Here is a 21,695-nt window from a genome sequence, read left to right as displayed (position 1 = left end):
CAGTTGGATTACCTTTTATAATTATCTATAAGTACATATGTGAAAATCATCCCCAGTTGGATTAATTTTTATAATTATCTATAAGTACATATGTGAAAATTATCCCCAGTTGGATTACTTTTTATAATTATCTGTAAGTACATATGTGAAAATTATCTCCAGTTGGATTACCTTTTATAATTATCCATAAGTACATATGTGAAAATTATCTCCAGCTGAATTACCATTCATCTTTGATTTAAAGCTAATTTGATAAAGGACAACGATAAATTGAATTAACATGAATAGTGTGAAAATATCATTAAGGGGGATAGTTTGATACTAGTATTAGAAGAAACGGTGGAAAACAAATATTAAAAGGACTGTGTGAAACTAGTGTTGAAAGGGATAGTGTGAAACTGGTATTAAAATAGTTATATAGAATGAAACTAATATTAAAATGGACAGTTAAAATCGGTAATAAAAGGGATTGTAAGAAACTAGAATTAAAACAGATAATGCTAAACATTGTATCAATTATTCTGGCTTTATGTGGTTTATTTCCAACCGTCATGATGAGCTCTGGTATTGAGCGAAACGCTTCGTTGGAAACCCGTAGTACAAGACCACTAAATAAAGATTTGATAAAACTTAACACCAGTATCATTGTGACGTAATGTCACACAAACTATCTATCAACAAATTACGTTTCGTTGACTCGTATAGCGTTACGTACCATAATTAGTAATATAATGCGATAACAACTGTTATGGTGTGAACGTCATTTTGAAGCTGGCAGAGCATGGTTATACTTAACTTACTTGTTGCAAGACATTAGTAACATTTGGATTAAGACTATTATATATTTTAATCTATGCATTTTATACCTAGTCCCTTAAGTATCTTCAATAATTAGAAGAGTATGTGGTAGTAATAAAAGCATTTCAGTCACACTGTATTTGTCATATCTCTTTCCAACAACGCGTTTCGCTCAATCCGCAACAACTACTTATTGTGCAGCTTTATGCTAAAAACAAAAGCCGCAGTGGCGAAACGTTTGTTGTTAAGAATGAAACTGCAGAATAGCTGTCCGTGCTCTGTCCATTGCAGAGAATCAAACTCAGGATTTCAGTGTTATAAGCTCTCAGACTTACTGCTGAGCCACCAGATGGCGAAACGTAGGCTGCGTTGGAAAAAAATTGTTATTATTATCTTTATAGAGTTCACATCGATTTTCATAACTTTTGGATCATTTGTTTGAAGTTAAACACAAATTTAAACAAAGAACTGTCTGTGTTCTGCCCACTACGGGTATGAAAATCCACAGACGTGCCGCCGTGACTCGGAGGGAGGGATATATTTTTGAATATATAGTTGGTAACATTCTAACAATAATATATGGAAAATAATTTCTCAGTTTACAATCAAATGAAAGAAGTGATTTCTAAATCCATTAGCAAATAACTGTATATAAATTTTTCATAATGGCTTATTGGACAATTTGCTCCTGAAGAAGAAAGGTTTACCTTTCCAAAGCGCACGAGTTGTAGAGTTTTATGCATTACTGTTAAGAATTCTTTAACTTTCGCGTTTTTCTAACATCAAAATGGCTTATGATACTTTTCATTTACACTACTGTTACTAAAAATAAATTTAGTGTTTTTGAAGTTAAACATTTACGAATAGTTCTGAAATAATAAATGGCTTTCACTTTTCATAAAACTTTATCTATTCTTTCCTGAATATTTTTAAAGACCTTCCTCGTCATCCTCATATCTTCCTGTGAAGTCAATTTCTAGTGTTACTTTGCGAAATTCACCAGATGGCGCTGGTATCAGCGGACCTGGAAACAAGCATGCCACCTATACGTGCAAGCCTAAATTAGATAAAACGAAGCAGTTATATTCCAAAGAAAAGGCAAGAGAGAAAAGTGAGTAATTCATGTTTATTTTATTTTGCAAAACTATGTTTAACGTCAGTAAAAATAGTGAAACTCACAAATTATTGTGGGTTATTAAAAATATTGACAAAAGTTACTATACGACAGTGTTCTTATTTCTAGAACGTCACAGTAAATACGTTTTCAGTAAATTGATTGTTAAAAATCTTTAGGATAGACATCCAAGTGCTACTCCAAAAGTACTACCGTCAGTTCAACAGGAATACCTAACCAACTAACTGGGCGTGGCCCAGTAGTCGACGTAGAGGACTTTGTATCTACGGGTTCGTCATTTTCGTCCCATTACTGCACAATAAAAATTGCATCCCACACTTTGAGGCCATGAATGCGTTATAAAAATGAAAATCAAATATCATTATTCGGGCAGTCTAGAGTGGCGGTGGGTATTTTATACTAGCTACCTTCCTTCTGACCTATCAGTTTAAAATTCAGGATTATATGAAAATGACCAATCAACGCGTGCTAGGATGTTATTTATAATTCAGTACATTTACAACACACAGATAACCCGATACGTACGGGGTACAGATATGAAAGTTTTGTCACATGTTGTTAGAGTAAATTAAACACATCACCTTAACCTTTGTGTCTTTAAGCCACTAAACTTGACTTCTGTCAGAAACTAATAACAGTTCTAATTATTTATGTTTACAAGGATATCAGATAAACTCGGTGAACATTTCTGTTTTGTTCAACAGGTAGCGTAATGCTTAAGAGCATTAATAGTAGCGGTGACAACTGTAACTACCCCGCGAACTTTTGTAGTGACCCAAAAACCAAGTCTTCGTCGGACGGCTCAAAACTGGTTCCTGTAACGTTGGTGCCAAGTTATGCCACTTATACGTCTTCTATATCGACTCAAGAAGTTACTGAGAACGTTGACGTTGCGACAAAGAGTTTAATCAAAAGGACTCCAGGTGGTGTCAAACAGACTGTAGCAAAACCAACCGCACGTGAAAGTGAGTAAAACTAATGGTATTAAAATAAGTATCTACGGACCATTAAAGCTTCTGTGTTGAAATTCATCTGTTAAAGAAAAAAATAAAATTCACCTTTATTGAGTTGTTATTTAGTGAAAGACTGAACTATATTTTAGGATTGAATACAAAGATGTGTTTCTCATGGTAGAGGAAGCTACTTTATGGATTTTCTCCAATCTAGAGTTTCGTTTGAGATTACGGCATTTTAAACTCTAGTCTGAGTTTATTAGGTCTGATAGTGGCGTTTCGAACTCTGGCCTGAGTCTGTTAGGCCTAGTAGTGTCGTCGCCATCTCAAAGAAGCTCGAGGAAGGAAATGTTCCAGAACAAAAGATCCATTTTTTGCATGAGAGACTGATGTTCCTAAACAACATCTGTGATGACGAGGAAAACCGTGTGATGTGAATAACCTTACTGTTTATACAGTTTGTTTGTTTGTTTTTTAATTTCGCGCAAAGCTACACGAGGGCTATCTGCGCTAGCCGTCCCTAATTTAGCAGTGTAAGACTAGAGGGAAGGCAGCTGGTCATCACCACCCACCGCTAACTCATTATACAATTTAAAAACGTTTTCTGTAATAGGATCCTAGTAATTAAACTGAACGACGGATACATTAGCACGGAGGGCGGGTCTGATATAGGGAGCACCCTCTCAAAACTAAGGATATCTCTACATCCACTATCCGTTATCTCTTGTCACTTAAAGGACCATTGACCTTTGCATTCATTGGATTACGTTTCCACCCCTGAACAACCTGGACTCACCAGAACGTGAGTAAAATGTTTAGTTCACTTTTAAAAACCTCAAGGTTTCGTTTAAAGGTTTCATGAGCGTATTAGAAAGTAGACTGGTAGCGTACAGTGTAAACTATTCCATAAAGATATACATAGTTCACCGTATGGGAAGTGTACGGCGTGAAATATGGCATAACGACACCCACAGTGGACTCAGCAGATAGTCCGATGTAGCTTTGCTATAAGTAAAAACACACACACACACACACGTTTACTACTTAAACGAGATAACGGCGGCTGCTTCTCTGAATTATCACCTGTTTACGCCCTCTGGTGTTACATGTTATATTTTTTGTGTTACTCTGTGTTGGGAATAATATCAGGTATCATACAGAACATGTAACGTCACATAATAATAGTTTTTTTAAATTAGTGATACTTATATTTATCGTGTTACACGAAAACCCAACATCGAAAACTGTGTACCGAAAACTCAATTTTACTTTTGTTTTTTACCTAAATTTGCATTGAACAATTTTGAGACTTTATTTGGAACTCGAAATCTACCCTGATGCACTTAGATACCCATACATATTATTATCTATATTTTATGCAGGAAAAGTCACTGCTGTATCTAGATTAAGCCAATCAAAAGCCGGAGATGAAACTAGATTGAACCAATCAAAAACCAGCTCCAATAATCTGTTTCATCGAGGTGAGAGCCTTAGCAACGGTTCGCTTTCAAGACCGAAACCAAAAGATGGAAAATGTGACAGGAGCCAAAGGGGCTATCGAACAGACGTTTCTAAACAAAGCCAACCATGTAAGAATAATCACCCAGATAATCCTGTCCGTCAGCCGAAAAATTCCAACTTCACCCCAAGAGTTGAACGAGCAACGAAGAAGACGACTTCTGGAAGTGTTGGCTCCTTGATGGGTTCAGTGGGTAGCGATGACGTAGATGATAACATTCAGTTGAGGTCACAAGAAATGTGTAAAAACAGCATTCCCAAACCAACAGCTGCAGTCAAAGGAACCTCGAAGCCATCGAAAGACACACCTAAAAATAGGGAGTCCAGTGGTGATGATGGAGACGACCTGCAATTTTTGAAGTCAGTTACGTCGCAGGACGCTCACGCGCCGATGAATGTTTATAGAGATGGATTATATATCCAGAAAAGTAGAAGCGAAAACATACTAAGACAAAGGGTCGATAGTTTGTCATTGTCCAAATCCGTGGGGACTAAAGAGGGATCTCAGGGGACCATTACTGTTGCCAAAGTTTCCCCCATAATGAATGCCAACATTTCAACTACTATAAAAGGTAAAACTGTTCGTTTGGGAGACAGAAGACCTGACATTTCTAATGAGTCTCTCCCAACAGGACAAATGGGTTCAAGAAATGGCGTTTCTCAAAGGGAGGTCAATCAGCTGTTAGACAGTTCTTCCACAAATAAAAATTCTGATGCATTAAAATCTGGAGCCCTAGAACTTATTCCCAGTGTTGAAGATATGACTGACATAAAAAATACAATTTCTTATGACAAAAATTATTTCAATGAAATAGAAGGTCCTTGCCCTGACACAGAGGCAACGTTTGATGAAGAGGCTGATGACGTTATTGTCAGTATCAAGCCCATGCAGCCTATCACACGTGTCTCCACCTATAGCTATATGAGCGGTCTGGGGACTTTCTCTTCGACTCATAATTTTAGTAACAAGCTTCATTCTTCCGGGTTACGTTACTTTTCTAATATTAATGGCAGTGGAAGAGGAAGACTAGGCCTGTCGAAGCAGGCTCTAATGTCAGAAGACTGTACTAGTTTTTATGGCAATTTCACAAAACGAACTTTTCTTACAAACAAAATGATCTCAGATGTTGAATATTCTACCGATGCTGAATCAGTTGACCTCGCAGCAGGATACATGAGTGATGGAGATGTGCTCAAACCAGGACTCATTTACAGAGCAGACGATATTGGAGCAGGATACATGAGTGAAGGTGGAGCTTCTTTTTACGGCCGAAACATTTCAAGTAAGATGAAAGATGACATAACGATTCTTTCAAAAACCATCAACGTTAATCAAGATGATAGGTAAGAATAAATTGGATTCAAACTTATAAATAACTTAAACAAATCAGTAAATAACTGGATTTTGACCGCTCTTAGATAGGTCATTTGAGTTGATATATCAGTTATCAAAACTGTTTTAGATTTCTGCGTGATGTTAGTTGGACAAAATGGATTTGTTGCTTTGTAATGTTTCTTAAGCTTATTTCTATAAAGGTACGTCTGAAAATTCTGTGATTCCCAATGGGGCATCAGTAAGTCTACTGACTTATAGCTTTAAACTCCAGTGTTTGATTCTGCACAGTAGACAGATGGCCTTTTGCGTAGCTTTATGCTAAAAAACAAAACAAAAAAGTTTCCCGCTTTCCAACAATAACTTGTTTTGTGGTAATTATGTGAATATTATTTCCTAACTTGTTTTTTTTTTATATTTCGACATATAATAAAATAATGAGGCTTGATAAGAGCCAGTGATTCGGATGCTCGACTCACAATTTTGAGTCCCGAGTTCGAAACCTGTCGTTGAACATGCTCGCTCTTCCGGTCCATGAAAGGCTCGGCATGGTCAGATGGTTAAGGCATTCAACTCGTAATCCCTGTCACACCAAACATGCTCGTTCTTTCAGCCGTGGAGGCGTTATAATGTGACGGTCAACCTCTTTAGACTTGTATTCAATATTTCTGTAGTTACAACCTAAACTCCTATTTACCTAACCACTGGCAACAGCACATTGATTGGATGGCTTTAGAGACAAATTAAACATTACACTAAGACTCTTTTTCAGTCATGATACAGTTAAGGTTATTCCAATTCAAATTATGATAACCCACATGCATTATCTTGTATTTTTCATAATTGAAACCCATCTACCATTTATCTGTCCAACTTACTAGCTGAATTAAATTATTTTGTAAATCAGTAGCATCCTCTTCACAGCTAACAACACCAAGAACCTTAATATTACTGGTAAATTTAACGAATTCATTGACTATTCCTTCATCTATGTTATTAATGTAAATCAAAAAGAGCCGTGATCCTAAGACTGAGTCCTGAGATACCCCACTTGCAATTTTAATCAAATTTGACTAAGCTACATTTGTAACAACCCTCTGTTTGTTTTTCATCGTGTCAATCTTCTAACCAGTTTACTAACTTATACTACACACCTACAGGGCTCGGTATGGCCAGGTGGTTAAGGCACTCGACTCGAGAGTTCAAATCCCCGTCGCACCAAATATGCTCGCTTTTTCAGCTGTGGGAGCGTCATAATGTGACGGCCAATCCCACTATTCGTTGGTAAAAGAGTAGCCCAAGAGTTGGCGGTGGGTGGTGATGACTAGCTGCCTTCTCTCTAGTCTTACACTGCAAAATTAGGGACGGCAAGCGTAGATAGCCTTCGTGTAGCTTTGCGCGAAATTCAAAACAAGGAACACCAATCGGTCCTTGTAATGTAACACCAGTTTCAGAAATTATCGAGAACAAAATCTGCGCAGATACTATTTTATCTGAGCAGTAAATGTAAATATAAAATTACCTTGTTTCTATCTTACTTAACAAATAAGACGACAGATGGCACTACGAGCGCTATAATAAAATACTTTGTACTCGTATACGTAGGTAATAATTACCATAATGAAAAAATATAAATATATTTATGTATACTACATTTTCACAATGGATTTATTAAGCAACATGAATGTGCATGTGTGTGTGTGTGTGTGTTTCATTTTTGCAAAATATTTTATAACTTTAATTGCGTCTAGATAAATGTAATTGGAATATCAATAAACATGATATTTTTGAGTCACGTAATATCCCAATTTGAGCATCTGATCCTGACACAACTGATGCGTGTGTCGCCTGTTGTTGGAGATGAGTCACTGTGTATTATTTACGGTGTAACAAAGCTAACAGGCTTTAGTTTTGTCCTACTGTGAAGTTCTGTTTTTAAGTAGTTCTAACACTTAAGATAGCGTGACTCCTCTAGTCATTATCATGGTGATTAGAACTCTTAAGAATACGGAAAGCGAAGTGATTCGTTTTATAGTATGTGACTGTTTTTTAAAATGAGAAATACTGAACTAATAAGTGGCATTTAAATACATATATGATATATATATCTATATATATAAAAATATTAACTCCAACATTTTCTAAATGTTCTTTATATTCTAATAAATATTTTGAAACCTGTGTGTCTTACTCTTCCCATCTTATATTATCTTGTTTGTTTCTAAAAAAAAAAAAAAAAGAACCTCGAATCGGTGACACAAATTCCCTACTTATAGAGTGACTGTTAGTATGGTTTGCAGTCACAGTCGTTTCGTCTCAGAAGAGTCATTATTTTGGTATATTTTCACAATATTTGTATTCATTTTGTGCTAACACATACGCGTTCACGCGTAATTGGAACACTTAAAACACTAAAATCGCGACTGTTTTTCCATCAAGAGATATTTTATATATTCGGGAAAGTTCTGCTCTTGATCAGTACGAAGAGATGGTTTCTGTAAACACGAAGAGTTTAATCTGTTCCAACTATATCCACTGCTGGAACTTATCAGTGGAGTACAAACGTTTCTGATTAATTATCCAAGAACCTTTCCCCACAAAGAAAAACAACAACAATGCTTTTCACGTGCACACACACTCTTCCTCGAGGCTTTGAATAAGCGAAGAGTGAACCATTTCTAAATTAACGAGACGTCGACTTTAAACACCTTTTTATCTTTATTTAGTGACAATATGGACGTTCTCTGCTGCTAAATATCCATCTTGGTTGGCAAAGTGCCATAAAAGTCGAAAGTCAATGCTACGATATGAAAACAAGGATGTATAAGCGATAAAAAAAAAATATATATATATATATATAGACAACGCTCTGGGTTCTGGAACTCGCGATGCAATATCATATAAAAATAAGATAAAACAGTCTTATGAATCCAGACGTGTTCCTCTGTTAGCTCTATCTGCTAGAAGTCTTCTAAACTAAATCGACTCTTGACTAAAACTATGTGTGTATAATACCTTGTTTTTATGAAGTAAATCATATTTAACCCTTAGAGTATATATTAAACCAAGATAATCACACTTGCACGTGCGATGATTAAACCAACTAATTGGTGAAATAACTTCAGCTTTTTTCGGCTAAATGGAGAGAAATCCTAAATCAAGATGATTTTCTTCCTCACTGAAGATGTTATGCGACAGAAGGTGAATAATTTTCACAGTATCTGTGAATTGTATGTTACTATCATCAAACTTTTTTAATAATTCATCCATCACTGAAGTTACTAACTACATTCTTAAAGTTATTCTTTATTAGTTGTCTTGTTGTGGTTGTTTTTTTCAAAAATAAATCTTGCACGTGGCCTGTATTTCTTTGGTATTGTATTTCACATTAGATTAATGTCAATTGTTGTTAGGTGTGTTGTTCATAGAGTTAAGGTGATACATTTTGTACATTACTGCCACGCCCTTCAATAATTAATCTATAAACAACATTTTGTAATTAAGTGTATCAAAGTAACGATTTTTTTCATTTTTTAAAATTCTGTTTCCGTTTATTTTTCAGTCTTTGTTTTCCACTGAAAGGCGTTTTCTTTGTTAAACACGGTGTAGAACAGTGAAGACAGTTATACAGGGGCCAGCCAGTTCAGTTGTTTCCTATTGTGCTGTAGCGCTATGCAAGGATTTTTCTGAGAAGCTAACAGACACTTTCATTTTATACCAAGAATACAACCTATGTGCAGAACATTTCTTCATTGTGCGTGGATAGGTTTTAACGCAATTTGGAAATTAAAACCCATTAAACAAATCTCGCTGTGCAAATTTGCAGTTTCTGACCTAAACACCAATAAATATATATATTAATATACATTTAAATAAATCAGGTTTACTGGTAAACTAGTTACACGTTCGACTCTGACGTGATGTACATTTCCATTCAGTAAGACGTAAAAAAAACAGATGGGAATATAAAGAAAAACTGTAGTTATACGTACCATAAATCTTTATTCTAATTGAGATAAATACAGAAGGGGAAAAGATGAGCAAAAACATTATTATACTTTCCTTCGTCACAAACACAGGTAATACATGTACAATTACTGTTGTCTTGTTTTTCTATAGCTGTAATTCATTCTCTCTCTCTTTTACGAAATGCAATGCTTTATTCTTCCTTACACGTGATAGGTCCGATTCAGTAATTTTATAGTTGTAATATCTACGTATATTTCAAATGTTATGACAAATGCACAATTTTATGTTGTATTTCTAAAACCTAAAAGTGACTTCCTCCTAACTTGTTGCGTGTATTTCGTATGTTTTAAATTTAGTTTCATGTTATTTTTATCTTTCACTCAGTTTTATTTGAACTGTGATCTTCTTCTAGTGTGTGTTTATTCTTTCTCTTTTTTATCTCATTTTGTAATACGTTTCTTTTTCATAGGAACGTAAATGCTTTTCCGCTGCGTTCACAGTTCAAGACGAGGTGAGTTTCCTTCACCAGGTGTCTCTAGTATTAATATATATTATTTTAAGCTTATGATATTTATAATTTAAGCAATTTGAACAGAAATAAATTTTGTGTAGTTTTATTTTTCACATGAATTAAATACAAAAACACATCAAATTTGATTACGACAGCAAATTAATTTATAATAAATTTAAATGAATTAATTTTGCCACAAGTTTGTTTTTTTGTTGGTAAGTGCAAAGCTACTCAATGTTCTATTGGGATTGTGCTCAACACAAGTATCGAAGTCTGAATCTTTAGCGCCGTTAAATCTCGGGACTTACCGTTGGGCTACTGGGGAAGCTTCTTAAGTGGCTCAGCAGCAAGTCTGAAGGCTTATAACGCTAAAAACCAAGTTTCGATATCCGTGGCAGTCAGAGCGCATATAGACCATATGTTTCCCTAACCATAGAATTACTGATTGGATCCATTTCTCTTCAGCTTTTAAAACTATTTTATATATCGAATAACTTGGTACACGTTTGTTTTATCAAATACAAGTACTGTCGTCACTTTTGCTGTTAACCCTGTTACTTACTATTAAGTTTATTATGTGTTTTGTAATAAAAACGAATCATTTTACTAGGTATTTTATCTAGTTCTTTGAGCTGTGTTTTGTGACAAACCCAGACATTAAACTTCTCAGTGTGGAAATGTATGGGCTCTACAATCGGTAATTTAAACTCAGTCCGTCGTAAACACAAATTAAATTTTATTACTAACACATTTGAACTGTTTTCATATTCATCTACCAATGAAAACTAGGTGATAACAATGCCTTCCACGTATAATCTATACACAGACACAATACACAGGGAAATTATAACTGTTAAAACATTGTCAGACATAAGCGAATCTTTATGACACTGGTCACTGTGTAGGGGATGAGTGAATCTTTATCACACTGGTCACTGTGTAGGAGATTGGTGAATCTTTAACACACTGGTCACTGTGTAGGGGATGGGTGAATCTTTATCACACTTGTCACTGTGTAGGAGATTGGTGAATCTTTAACACACTGGTCAATGTGTAGGGGATGGGTGAATCTTTATCACACTGGTCACTGTGTAGGAGATGGGTGAATCTTTATCACACTGGTCACTGTGTAGGAGATGGGTGAATCTTTATCACACTGGTCACTGTGTAGGAGATTGGTGAATCTTTATCACACTGGTCACTGTGTAGGAGATTGGTGAATCTTTATCACACTGGTCACTGTGTAGGAGATGGGTGAATCTTTATCACACTGGTCACTGTGTAGGAGATGGGTGAATCTTTATCACACTGGTCACTATATAGGAGATAGGTGAATTTTTCTCACACTGGCCACCATATACGAGATGTGTGAATATCACACTTGTCACCACATAAGAGATGGTTGTATCTCCCACATCTGTCACGACGGTGAGATGTGAACGCAGGTTAACAACCCCTTTTATGGGATCTGTGCAAGCAGGACACGAGATGGTGGGACTCAATCTGTAATTTTGCAGATTTGCACAGAGATTCATAGCTGCTGTGTCTGGCGATTTAACCAGCATATGATCTTCTTATGGAATAGCATGAGTGCTTGTTTCGTTCTCCAGCTGCTTGAGGTATGCGACAATTGGATGTATATGTCGTGGAAGCCACTTATTGACACGTAACTTGTGTGTTTTTTTTTTTCAGACTGAGATTTTTCTTTATTATGTTTCACTTGGACAAATTTTGTTACTGACTTTTGGGTTCTTGTATTCTCATCTTCCACAAAACATTTCACTTTACTTTCCTTGGCTGGTGGAGACTTGTTACAGGTCTCATTCTAGATGGTCTAGTATTTCCAAATACATCCATATTTCTCAGTTTACCAATGCTTAAATACAAGGGGTATTCATGCCTTGGAAAATCTAAATCTTTTTGGTCTGGGTGGATAAACGTTTCGTGTAGGAAAGGTTAGTGTATATTCTTCCAAGAACTTCAGTAGTATCACACTACCAATGTAATGCTAAATAATGTCAAAATGTAATTCTGATACAGTCTGTTCCACCATGATTTTACATCAACTATGGTTGCTAGGTGGCGTGATGATCTATTCAAAATCGTTTTAATATAACGTACTTAACCTTTTAAGGAACGATACAAGATACTCACCTTATTGTAAAGAATGCGGATTAATTACTGTTTATGTGTAATTGTGGGACCAATCCCTGCTGTTGGAATAAGCTCTTTTCTGCGATCGTGCTGCAGAGTCAAATATTGCTGTCCTCTTTTCTTTTCATCTGGTCACACCAAACATGCTCGCCCTTTCAGCCGTGGGGGCGTTATAATGTGTGCGGTCAATCCCACCATTCGTTGGTAGAAGAGTAGCCCAAGAGTTGGCGGTGGGTGGTGATGACTAGTCTCTCTAGTCTTACACTGCTAAATTAGGGACGGCTATCGCAGATAACCCTCGTGTAGCTTTGCGCGAAATTCAAAACAAACCAAACCAAACTCGTCTGGCTCTGTGCAATATCTCCCTCAAGCTATTTTTAAAAATGGTATAGCCCAGAAACGTAATCAATATCTGCGTTCCTTGTCTCGTGCTTCAGCGACTTATCCATTCTGCACGCGGTCTGTTGCCGAGGCTACTGGTTCTCAAAATGAGAAAAATGGTTACGTCTTCAATATAATTGCGCGAGTTTTCTCTGTGTCGAACGAAAGTAGCCTGCTACATACCCAAAAACACAAATATACACCAAGAAAAAAACTGTTGTACGAAGATTAACGATGATTGGTCTGACTTTTGAGGATCTGTAATCTATAGATGAAAATGTACCGACGTAGAGAGTACGACCACTACGGCTGGTACAACAGGTGAGTTGAATCCTAGACGAAAGGCGCGTTTCGTTTATTTTTAAGGTGTGATTTGAATATTCTTATATTTCTTACTGTAACTTGTTCGTTAAATTTGTTTCTCACTTTGTAAGGCCCAGCGGAATAATTATTTAACTGTGAACAATCACAGAAAAAAAAAATGTTATTTCCGATATGGAACCGTAGAAGTGCATATAATTTTTAATTAATTTTTTGTTTTGTTTCTATTTGTACAGAAATTTCGATCTTGCTTTACGAGAGTGCGCTGTGTTAGTTTGAGTTTATGTGTAACGAACTAAAGTATCAGTCCATTATCTGGGTTGTGAAGTTGAACAACAACAACAAATGTGGTTAAGTGCTATGATAAATAACACAATAATATTAAATTTCACAAATTTATAATATATTTTTGCAGTGTTCATTACCACCTTACCAAACGTTTTGTATAAACTTTAAGAACTCAATGCGTATGTACTTAAAGCATGGTATACAATGTGTGACGGTCAGGATGACTGTAGGAAGAGGTATAGAAAAAGAATTGTTGGTGGGGGTGCTATCTTTTACTTGGTTTTAACACCCAGCTGTTAATGTTTTCCCACAGTATTCCACGTGACGAATTAATTGGTCATAGAAGTGTTTTACGGACCGAGCTTGAAAGTAAGAATTTAGTGTGACTAAAAATAAAAACCTCTGCATATCAGCCTTATGGTCACTGTTGGAGGAGACATTTAAGCTGAGTTCATATTTTATTGCGACAGTGACGGCCATTGTCAAACTGTAGATGATCTAAGAAGGTCAAAACGTTGTTCTGTGTTTTATTTTAATTAAAGTGCTGATACTCATACCAGCCGTCTTGATATACATTTTTACCTCAAGTGAGTTTCTTATCATCACGAGTGGCGGCCATTTGTTCATAACATCCCACCATAGAGAGTGCTAGCGTTCCCTCTGAGATATATAAGACGTTTGTGCGCCCTGTCCCTACACTGTGTGAATGTTTTGGTATACACAATGTAATTTAAATTTTTTTCGGTGTAAGGACGTGGTGTCGTCTATGAATATAATTAATGTTACCTTACGTGAAAAGTAATAGATGTTCAATGAGAGTAATAGTATGAGTGGAGGGGGCTGTGACCCCCCCCCCCAGTAATTGTGCCTATTGTTCCAAACTATCCTCCCACAAAGTTTGGTTGAAATTGTTTCAGTGACGTAGAAGTAGTTAGTTAAAGGACAAACAGACAGACACACACAAATATTTTTGTGCTTTATATATATATTTGTAATTATAATTTCAATGCGATCTTCATCACTCATTCATTTTACAATACACAGTATGAATTTGATGAATGACTCTGCTATTTCCTTCCGGGGTTCAGCGCTAAGCTTTAAAGCTTATAACGTTCAAATTTAGTGATTGATTCCTGCGGTGGACACAGCACAGATAGCCCGTTGTGTATCATTGCTGTTGAAATAAAAAATCTGCAACGTATTTTACTGCAGTTAACTACTGTGTAAACTACAGGTGACCGTAGGTCAAAGATTAATCCATATAAGTAGTAGAGTGTGACTGATTGCACAGATGGTAGAAATATTTTATTGTAAACCAAATTAAAACTGGTTAAATGACTAGATATTAAAATATATTACACTGAATGACAAGAAGAAAACAGTCATGTAAAAAACAAAATTGGATTTTTCATTCTGATACTTTCAGATAAAGAACTTAGTGTGCGTGTCTTTGTGTGCGCATGCGTATGTAAATGTGTGAACTCATAAAGATGTTTGTGCACGAGCTTACTTTCACCTTTTCCTTACACATGAGCGCGAGCACACACACACGCATATATTCTTCATTTTAATCAATCTTTTGTTTATCTGTTTATTTTTCATTAAACCTCGGAACACTAACTGTTTACAACTTCATAAACGTGACATTGTTTCCCTACAACAAAACACTTCTCTGTTAATGTAAGTTACATTTTAAAAATAAATTAAAATATAATTCGAACTTACTTTTAGATACTTATTCCTAGGTAGACTCTTAATTTCATTTATAATGATATATGTATATATATTATTCTAATGTAAAAATACTGTTTTGTCACTGTTTTTCGTACGAGTTACATTAAATCTGTATATTAGTTTCTAACATTTTGTGTTTAACAGTGCTTGTGGTGACAAACATTCTGTTTCATTAAAGTTTAAAATCACCAGAGGAATGGTGCTCTAGCCCGAAACGTTGTGAACATTAAAACATCTATTTTCCATCAGCAATTTCTCGTGGTATAAGTTTTTGTTGTTGTTGTTTTTTAAAACAAACAACGTAGTTGAGTTTGAGGGAACACCTTGTGTGATAATTAGTTTTTCCTCTAGATAAATCACAAAAACGATCAACGCATATTTAATATCTTCTTGTTGCCAATTAAAACGGGAGCAACGCGAGGGTTGTTGGTTGGCGTATCAGACTGTGCATGATCCGAGGATTTCGGGTTCGATACTTGTTTCTGAGAAACACGCTTTGTACTTTCAAATGGATAGCATTTCGGGCGGCGGGCGCTGTCAACTGGGTTGCCATTCGTATGATTCAATGTTCAAAACTACGAAGATGTACGTCTGGAACCAACTTCGGATATAAGGTATCACGTGCACACTGAACCAATTAAAATTTATCTATCTTAAATCCACAATCAGTGTGATATAAAATAGAACTTGGCCCGGCATGGCCGGGTTGGTTAAGGCGTTCGATGCGTAATCCGAGGGTCGCGGGTTCGAATCCCGGTCGCACCAAAAATGCTCGCCCTTTCAGTCGTGGGGGCGTTATAATGTTACGATCAATTACACTATTCGTTGGTAAAAGAGTAACCCAAGAGTTGGCTGTGGGTGGTGATGACTAGCTGCCTTCCCTCTAGTCTTACACTGCTAAATTAGGGACAGCTAGCGCAGATAGCCCTCGAGTAGCTTTGCATGAAATTCAAAAACAAGCAAACAAACATAAAATGGAACATAAGCGGCAGAATTGCTAGCTACTATCACAAAATTTATTGATGACGAGAAACCCATTCGAAATAAAAATGTATCTCAGAACGGCTGGTATGGATATTAACACTTTTACTGACAAGGGGAGAACAACGGTTCGACCTTCCTAGGTCATCTTCAGGAAGGTCGAAACGTTGTTCTCTCCTTATCAGTAAAAGTGTTAATACCCATACTAGCTGTTCTGATATACATAACCACAAAGTTTGTTTTTCAGGTCAATCGAAGCGCCATCTAACGTTTGCTGACGTCAATGACTATTTTCATGTATTAAGTTTTCAAAGTAAGAGTTGTCAAAAGCTATTATCTTCTGTTGTTTTCGTATGACTTTATAAAGCAATATTTGTCAGTCTTTCAATGTAGTTCCCTTTCACTAATCGAATAATAACGTTATTTGGCTGTTGTTGCTAGGCTACGAACACCATAGGTAACTATAGTAACTGGTATAGCACAGCCGATCTCCTTGCCCATATAAGTAAGATAGACGGTTTGATAAATTTCCAAGAGAGCTATTACTCTGCACGTTCTTGGATGGTAAGCGTTCCTGATACGAAAGTCACATTCAGTCATTGGTTGTCCAAGTTTTCCACTCACTGTCATGTGACACCTTTGATCCTGTTGCAGGTTGCCTAATCTTTAACTATTTATTGGCTAATGCGACCTTTCTGATTTTTATTGTTTCGTAATCTACGTGACTCTCCTCTCATGACTTATATATCTATTCCATCAACAACTACTGAATGTTTAGGGTTGGTTTTCAGTTTTTGTTTTCTCCGCATTAGTTAAAATGATACACTTGTTTTCAGTCCCAATAAATTAATTTCTAGGAAATCATACTATACTGACAAGGTGTGGGTAAAAGATGAATCAATAATCACAGCTACACACAACAGTTAAATACTGGAGGATTTACACGATACACAACAGTTAAATACTGGAGACTACACAGTACAGAACAGTTAAATACTGGAGACTTTACATGATACGGAACAGTTAAATACTGGAGACTTTACATGGTACGGAACAGTTAAATACTGGAGACTTTACATGGTACGGAACAGTTAAATACTGGAGACTTTACATGATACGGAACAGTTAAATACTGGAGACTTTACATGGTACGGAACAGTTAAATACTGGAGGATTTACACGATACACAACAGTTAAATACTGGAGACTACACAGTACAGAACAGTTAAATACTGGAGACTTTACACAGTACAGAACAGTTAAATACTGGAGACTTTACATGGTACGGAACAGTTAAATACTGGAGACTTTACATGGTACGGAACAGTTAAATACTGGAGACTTTACATGGTACGGAACAGTTAAATACTGGAGACTTTACATGGTTACATGGTACGGAACAGAACAGTTAAATACTGGAGACTTTACACGGTACGGAACAGTTAAATACTGGAGACTTTACACGGTACGGAACAGTTAAGTACTAGAGACTTTACGCAGTACACAACAGTTAAATACTGGAGACTTTACATGATAAGGAACAGTTAAATACTGGAGACTTTACATGGTACGGAACAGTTAAATACTGGAGACTTTACATGGTACGGAACAGTTAAATACTGGAGACTTTACATGGTACGGAACAGTTAAATACTAGAGACTTTACGCAGTACACAACAGTTAAATAGTCGAGACTTTACACAGTACACAACAGTTAAATAGTGGACATTTTACATTGTACGGAACAGTTAAATATTGGAGACTTTACACAGTACAGAACAGTTAAATATTGATGAAAAATATCTTCTGAACATCGGTAACGTTTATATTTCCGGTGCGGTTTTTGTTCATGTCCACAGTATTATATGATCAAGACGTCCTGGAACTTGAGCTAATTCTATGAATCTTTGGTAAGAATTTCGGGATAGTGATTCATAGTCTAACAATGTTCGGATGCAGTCGAAACTACTTGGAATTAAGCGGTTCATATAATTGGCTAAATGACGGCGGTGTATGTACAGTGAGGACAGTTTTATGTACATATGTTGCAATTTTAAATTATTAATTTCTAATGAATTTTTTATCTGTTGTGTCACCTTATTAACCTGACTTCATTTATGTATCGTGATTATATCGTTGAATTTATAGAAACGTGACTGGTGGTGTTTACACAACGTTTTGTCAAGTGGTGGTTCATTATGGTGGCATTTAGCGTCTTATTCTGTGGTGTGTGTCTTTTTAATGACTTTTTTATTATTATAAATTGGATTGTTTATTTCGTTGTTTGACCTACAGCTTTGGGTTTATATGCAATCAACAAAAATTAACAATAAACAAATTTCCTATTAAAACTCATAACAAGTCCTCAGTGACTCTAAACTTTTTCCCATATCTTGATGTTGTATAATTCAGTGTCTGCGTTCAGAGCTATTCAAGCGACTAATGTAATACTTCAGACGACAGGCGACGCCCAGTCTTAACCAATTGTCTTCTTCGTTACATCTCTTCTAATCTCGTCCCCACCACTCACGACCGTGCACTGGCCCTCATGGAGTCTGTCTTACTGTCATGAGTCAGCTGCAAACAGCTGTTTGTTATTATTAGTACAATCTGTTTCTTGCTAGACAAACATGACATAATTCCTAACGTTATCACTAGGTTGGGCTATGGTCATAGTTTTACTCTAAACATCTTTCTTAACAGACACCAAACGACCGTTGCCGTTACTAATTTTACAACTCAAGTCATAATTAAAAATCTTCAAAATCAGTCTTATTTCCCGTCATAATTCACCTTCTGTGAAGGTTGATTGATTGGCTGGCTTTCAAGGCAAGCTACACAATTGGTCAGCTGTCTATGTTTTGTCTACAATGGGGAATCGAACCCCGATTTTAAGCGTTGTACGTTTACGGACTTGTTATTTAATTGGGATTCTGTTGTCTTAGTGCACTCCCAATATTAGCCATGAGAGCTAGAAGTTCCAGGTTTAAGTTTCGAACCTGGAGTCGCTTATTGGGTTTATCTCTTGAAATTTGAGGTTCATTATTTTGGCCTTCAGTAATATGACCCTTTCATCGTTTCTTGACAGGGTTTATAAATAGATCTAAATCTGTGAATCGACTTCATATGATTTGGTCATAATGTACCTCGTGAAGCTTTAAAGTCGAACATTAAGGAAGTAAGTGTGGTAAGGCTTGGATAGCTCAGTAGTAAAACACTTAACCCGTTAGATGTCACATTTCGGTCTCGGAGTCTTTTTTCACATAAAGTTTAATGTTTACTATTATGCTACCGTGCGACTTTTTTTTTTTTTTAGTTTTCGAAACTCCATGATTGTTCTTACCAAATTGTGTTTGTTTCTGTCGCATTTTACAGATATGTCATTTGAGCAAACCGGTTTAATATACTTGAATGTAATGTGGAACTTACTGTCTAGAGGTTTGTATTACACACAGTAAAATAGATTTTCATTTAATCTTCATTTATTAAATTTCTTTCTATGAGAAGCAGGGACATGTGTCCTTCAACTATCTGTCTTATGGACAGTTGTTTCAGTAAGACAACTCGCAGAGTAGTTTTAAAAAGTTCTATGTGTTTAATGTTTGTTATACATTTCTTGTGTTACCTGAGTGTTGTGTGACTGTCTCTATATGTGTGTGTAAACAAGATATGACATTACCGCAAGTCTCGAAACACATGCTCAATAGATAAATACGCGTTACGTTTAAATGGTCACATTTTATACACGTAAAGGGTTTTTCAGTTCTTTTTCTTCACATTAGTTCTCTACTAAGTAATAAGCTGGTCACATGGAACCAACAGAACACAGTAGGAAGCACACACAACGAAATGCGTCCGAAGTAAATGGAATGTTTATCGATTTATTTGGATATGCATACTTTTATATCATGAAGTTAAAGATATTGTAGAAGTTGGATCCGTTCACTATGTGTAGAGTCACATGGTGGCACCACTATAGCATTGTAAAGAAAAACAAGAACAAAAATTAGATTACTCTTCTTATCCTAGGTGTCTCAATCAGTGTTTACAGTAAGTAAACTTTCTCAACAGCAGTATATTGCTTAACGTGTCTTAAACAGTGTTTAAAAGCAATGTATTTTCGCAACACTACAAAAATTACCCAACTGTCGGTGTGTGGTGTGGTAATTTGTTTTATCTTTCAAATCTCATGTGACGCGAGAAGTATTTGTGTTTACCTTTCGTATGTTTTATTCTAGTTCACGTCGTAACTGGTTGAGATAGTTTTCTTTTTGTTATTTATGTATGTAGTTATCTCACAATTAGGTATCGGTTATTTGGATTGGTGATGTTTCAGGCTTAAAGACTCTTTCGTTTGTTTTAATATAATACATAAAATAATTTAACATTTGTGACTTATATTAAATTATTTTATCACGAATGTTAGGCCTACAGATTGCTTCTTTTGTTTAAATGCATAAAATAATCTAATCTTTTGTTGTTTCTTTTATCCCGAATGTTAGGCCTACAGATTACTTTGTTTGTTTAATTAAATACGTAACGTAATTTTAATGTTTATGATATTTGTCACTGAAGGACTGCTTTGTCTGTAATACAAAACAAAATATTCCATTTTTTAAAAAATTGATTAGGCCTAAGGGCTGCTTTGTTTCAGTGTAGTGGCCCGGCATGGCCAAGCGTGTTAAGGCGTGCGACACGTAATCTGAGGGTTGCGGGTTCGCATCCCCGTCGCGCCAAACATGCTCGCCCTTTCAGCGTGGGGGCGTTATAATGTGACGGTCAATCCCACTATTCGTTGGTAAAAGAGTAGCCCAAGAGTTGGCGGTGGGTGGTGATGACTAGCTGCCTTCCCTCTAGTCTTACACTGCTAAATTAGGGACGGCTAGCACAGATAGCCCTCGAGTAGCTTTGTGCGAAATTTAAAAACAAACAAACAAAAAAAAACGTTTCAGTGTAGGTAAAAATAAAATATTGTTTTTTTTTCGCAATGTATTGATAACCTGCAATCACAATAGAACTAAGGTTGTCATAAACAGAGAAAGAAATTATACTTGTAATTTACAAAATAACTTATATTTACTTGTACTTACAGTGCGAACTGGTGAAATCTAAGTTATTTTTAACGATTGTGGCACTGCATTTTGCTGCAATCGATTTCCTAAAAGGCTTAGCTGATAAAGACGCCCTTTTTCGTTGTATCGATGGCAACAAGACACCCTGGCATTAAACGTGGTGAATAAGGCTAAAAGCAATCTCCCGCTATCTGGGTTAAGCTTTTTGTGTGTGAGGTAATAGATTACCATGTAGGAACGGTATGGTGTGATGACAAGGTTATACTTGTTTTTATTGTTTCTCATAATTATTAATTTTATATTATTTATTAATACGATCTCTAAATATAATGTGTGTTATTATAAAATGTGGTATACTTATCATATGCCAAAATTATACCCCATATATATATATATATATATATATATACTGTTTATAATTCTCAAGTATATATGTACAGCTAAAAACATAACATTGACCAGTTAAGAAATTTGATAACATCTAGACTTATTTTATAAATATACGAATATTTCTTTTCTCATTTAACCAAATATGCTTGCTCTTTCA

General features: G+C 35.9%; 1 protein-coding gene and 1 long non-coding RNA gene across 12 annotated transcripts in view; one reads left to right on the top strand and one right to left on the bottom strand.

The window, feature by feature from the left end:
• Positions 1-21,695, top strand: part of LOC143244168 (uncharacterized) — a 136,679-nt gene that overhangs the window by 46,780 nt on the left and 68,204 nt on the right. For 9 of the 11 annotated variants that reach the window (XM_076488352.1, XM_076488350.1, XM_076488357.1 and 6 more), the window contains 4 exons: positions 1,734-1,909; positions 2,638-2,898; positions 4,269-5,748; positions 10,176-10,217. In XM_076488352.1, coding sequence (XP_076344467.1) covers positions 1,734-1,909; positions 2,638-2,898; positions 4,269-5,748; positions 10,176-10,217 — 1,959 coding nt within the window. The remainder of the gene's footprint in view (positions 1-1,733; positions 1,910-2,637; positions 2,899-4,268; positions 5,749-10,175; positions 10,218-21,695) is intronic. The other 2 variants (XM_076488353.1, XM_076488358.1) reach the window with 1 other exon arrangement.
• Positions 1-21,695, bottom strand: part of LOC143244169 (uncharacterized) — a 54,377-nt gene that overhangs the window by 14,174 nt on the left and 18,508 nt on the right. The window lies entirely within an intron of this gene.

This window comes from Tachypleus tridentatus, chromosome 2 (assembly GCF_004210375.1).
Source record: "Tachypleus tridentatus isolate NWPU-2018 chromosome 2, ASM421037v1, whole genome shotgun sequence".
Taxonomy (NCBI): domain Eukaryota; kingdom Metazoa; phylum Arthropoda; class Merostomata; order Xiphosura; family Limulidae; genus Tachypleus; species Tachypleus tridentatus.
This window is presented reverse-complemented; position numbering and strand designations above follow the sequence as displayed.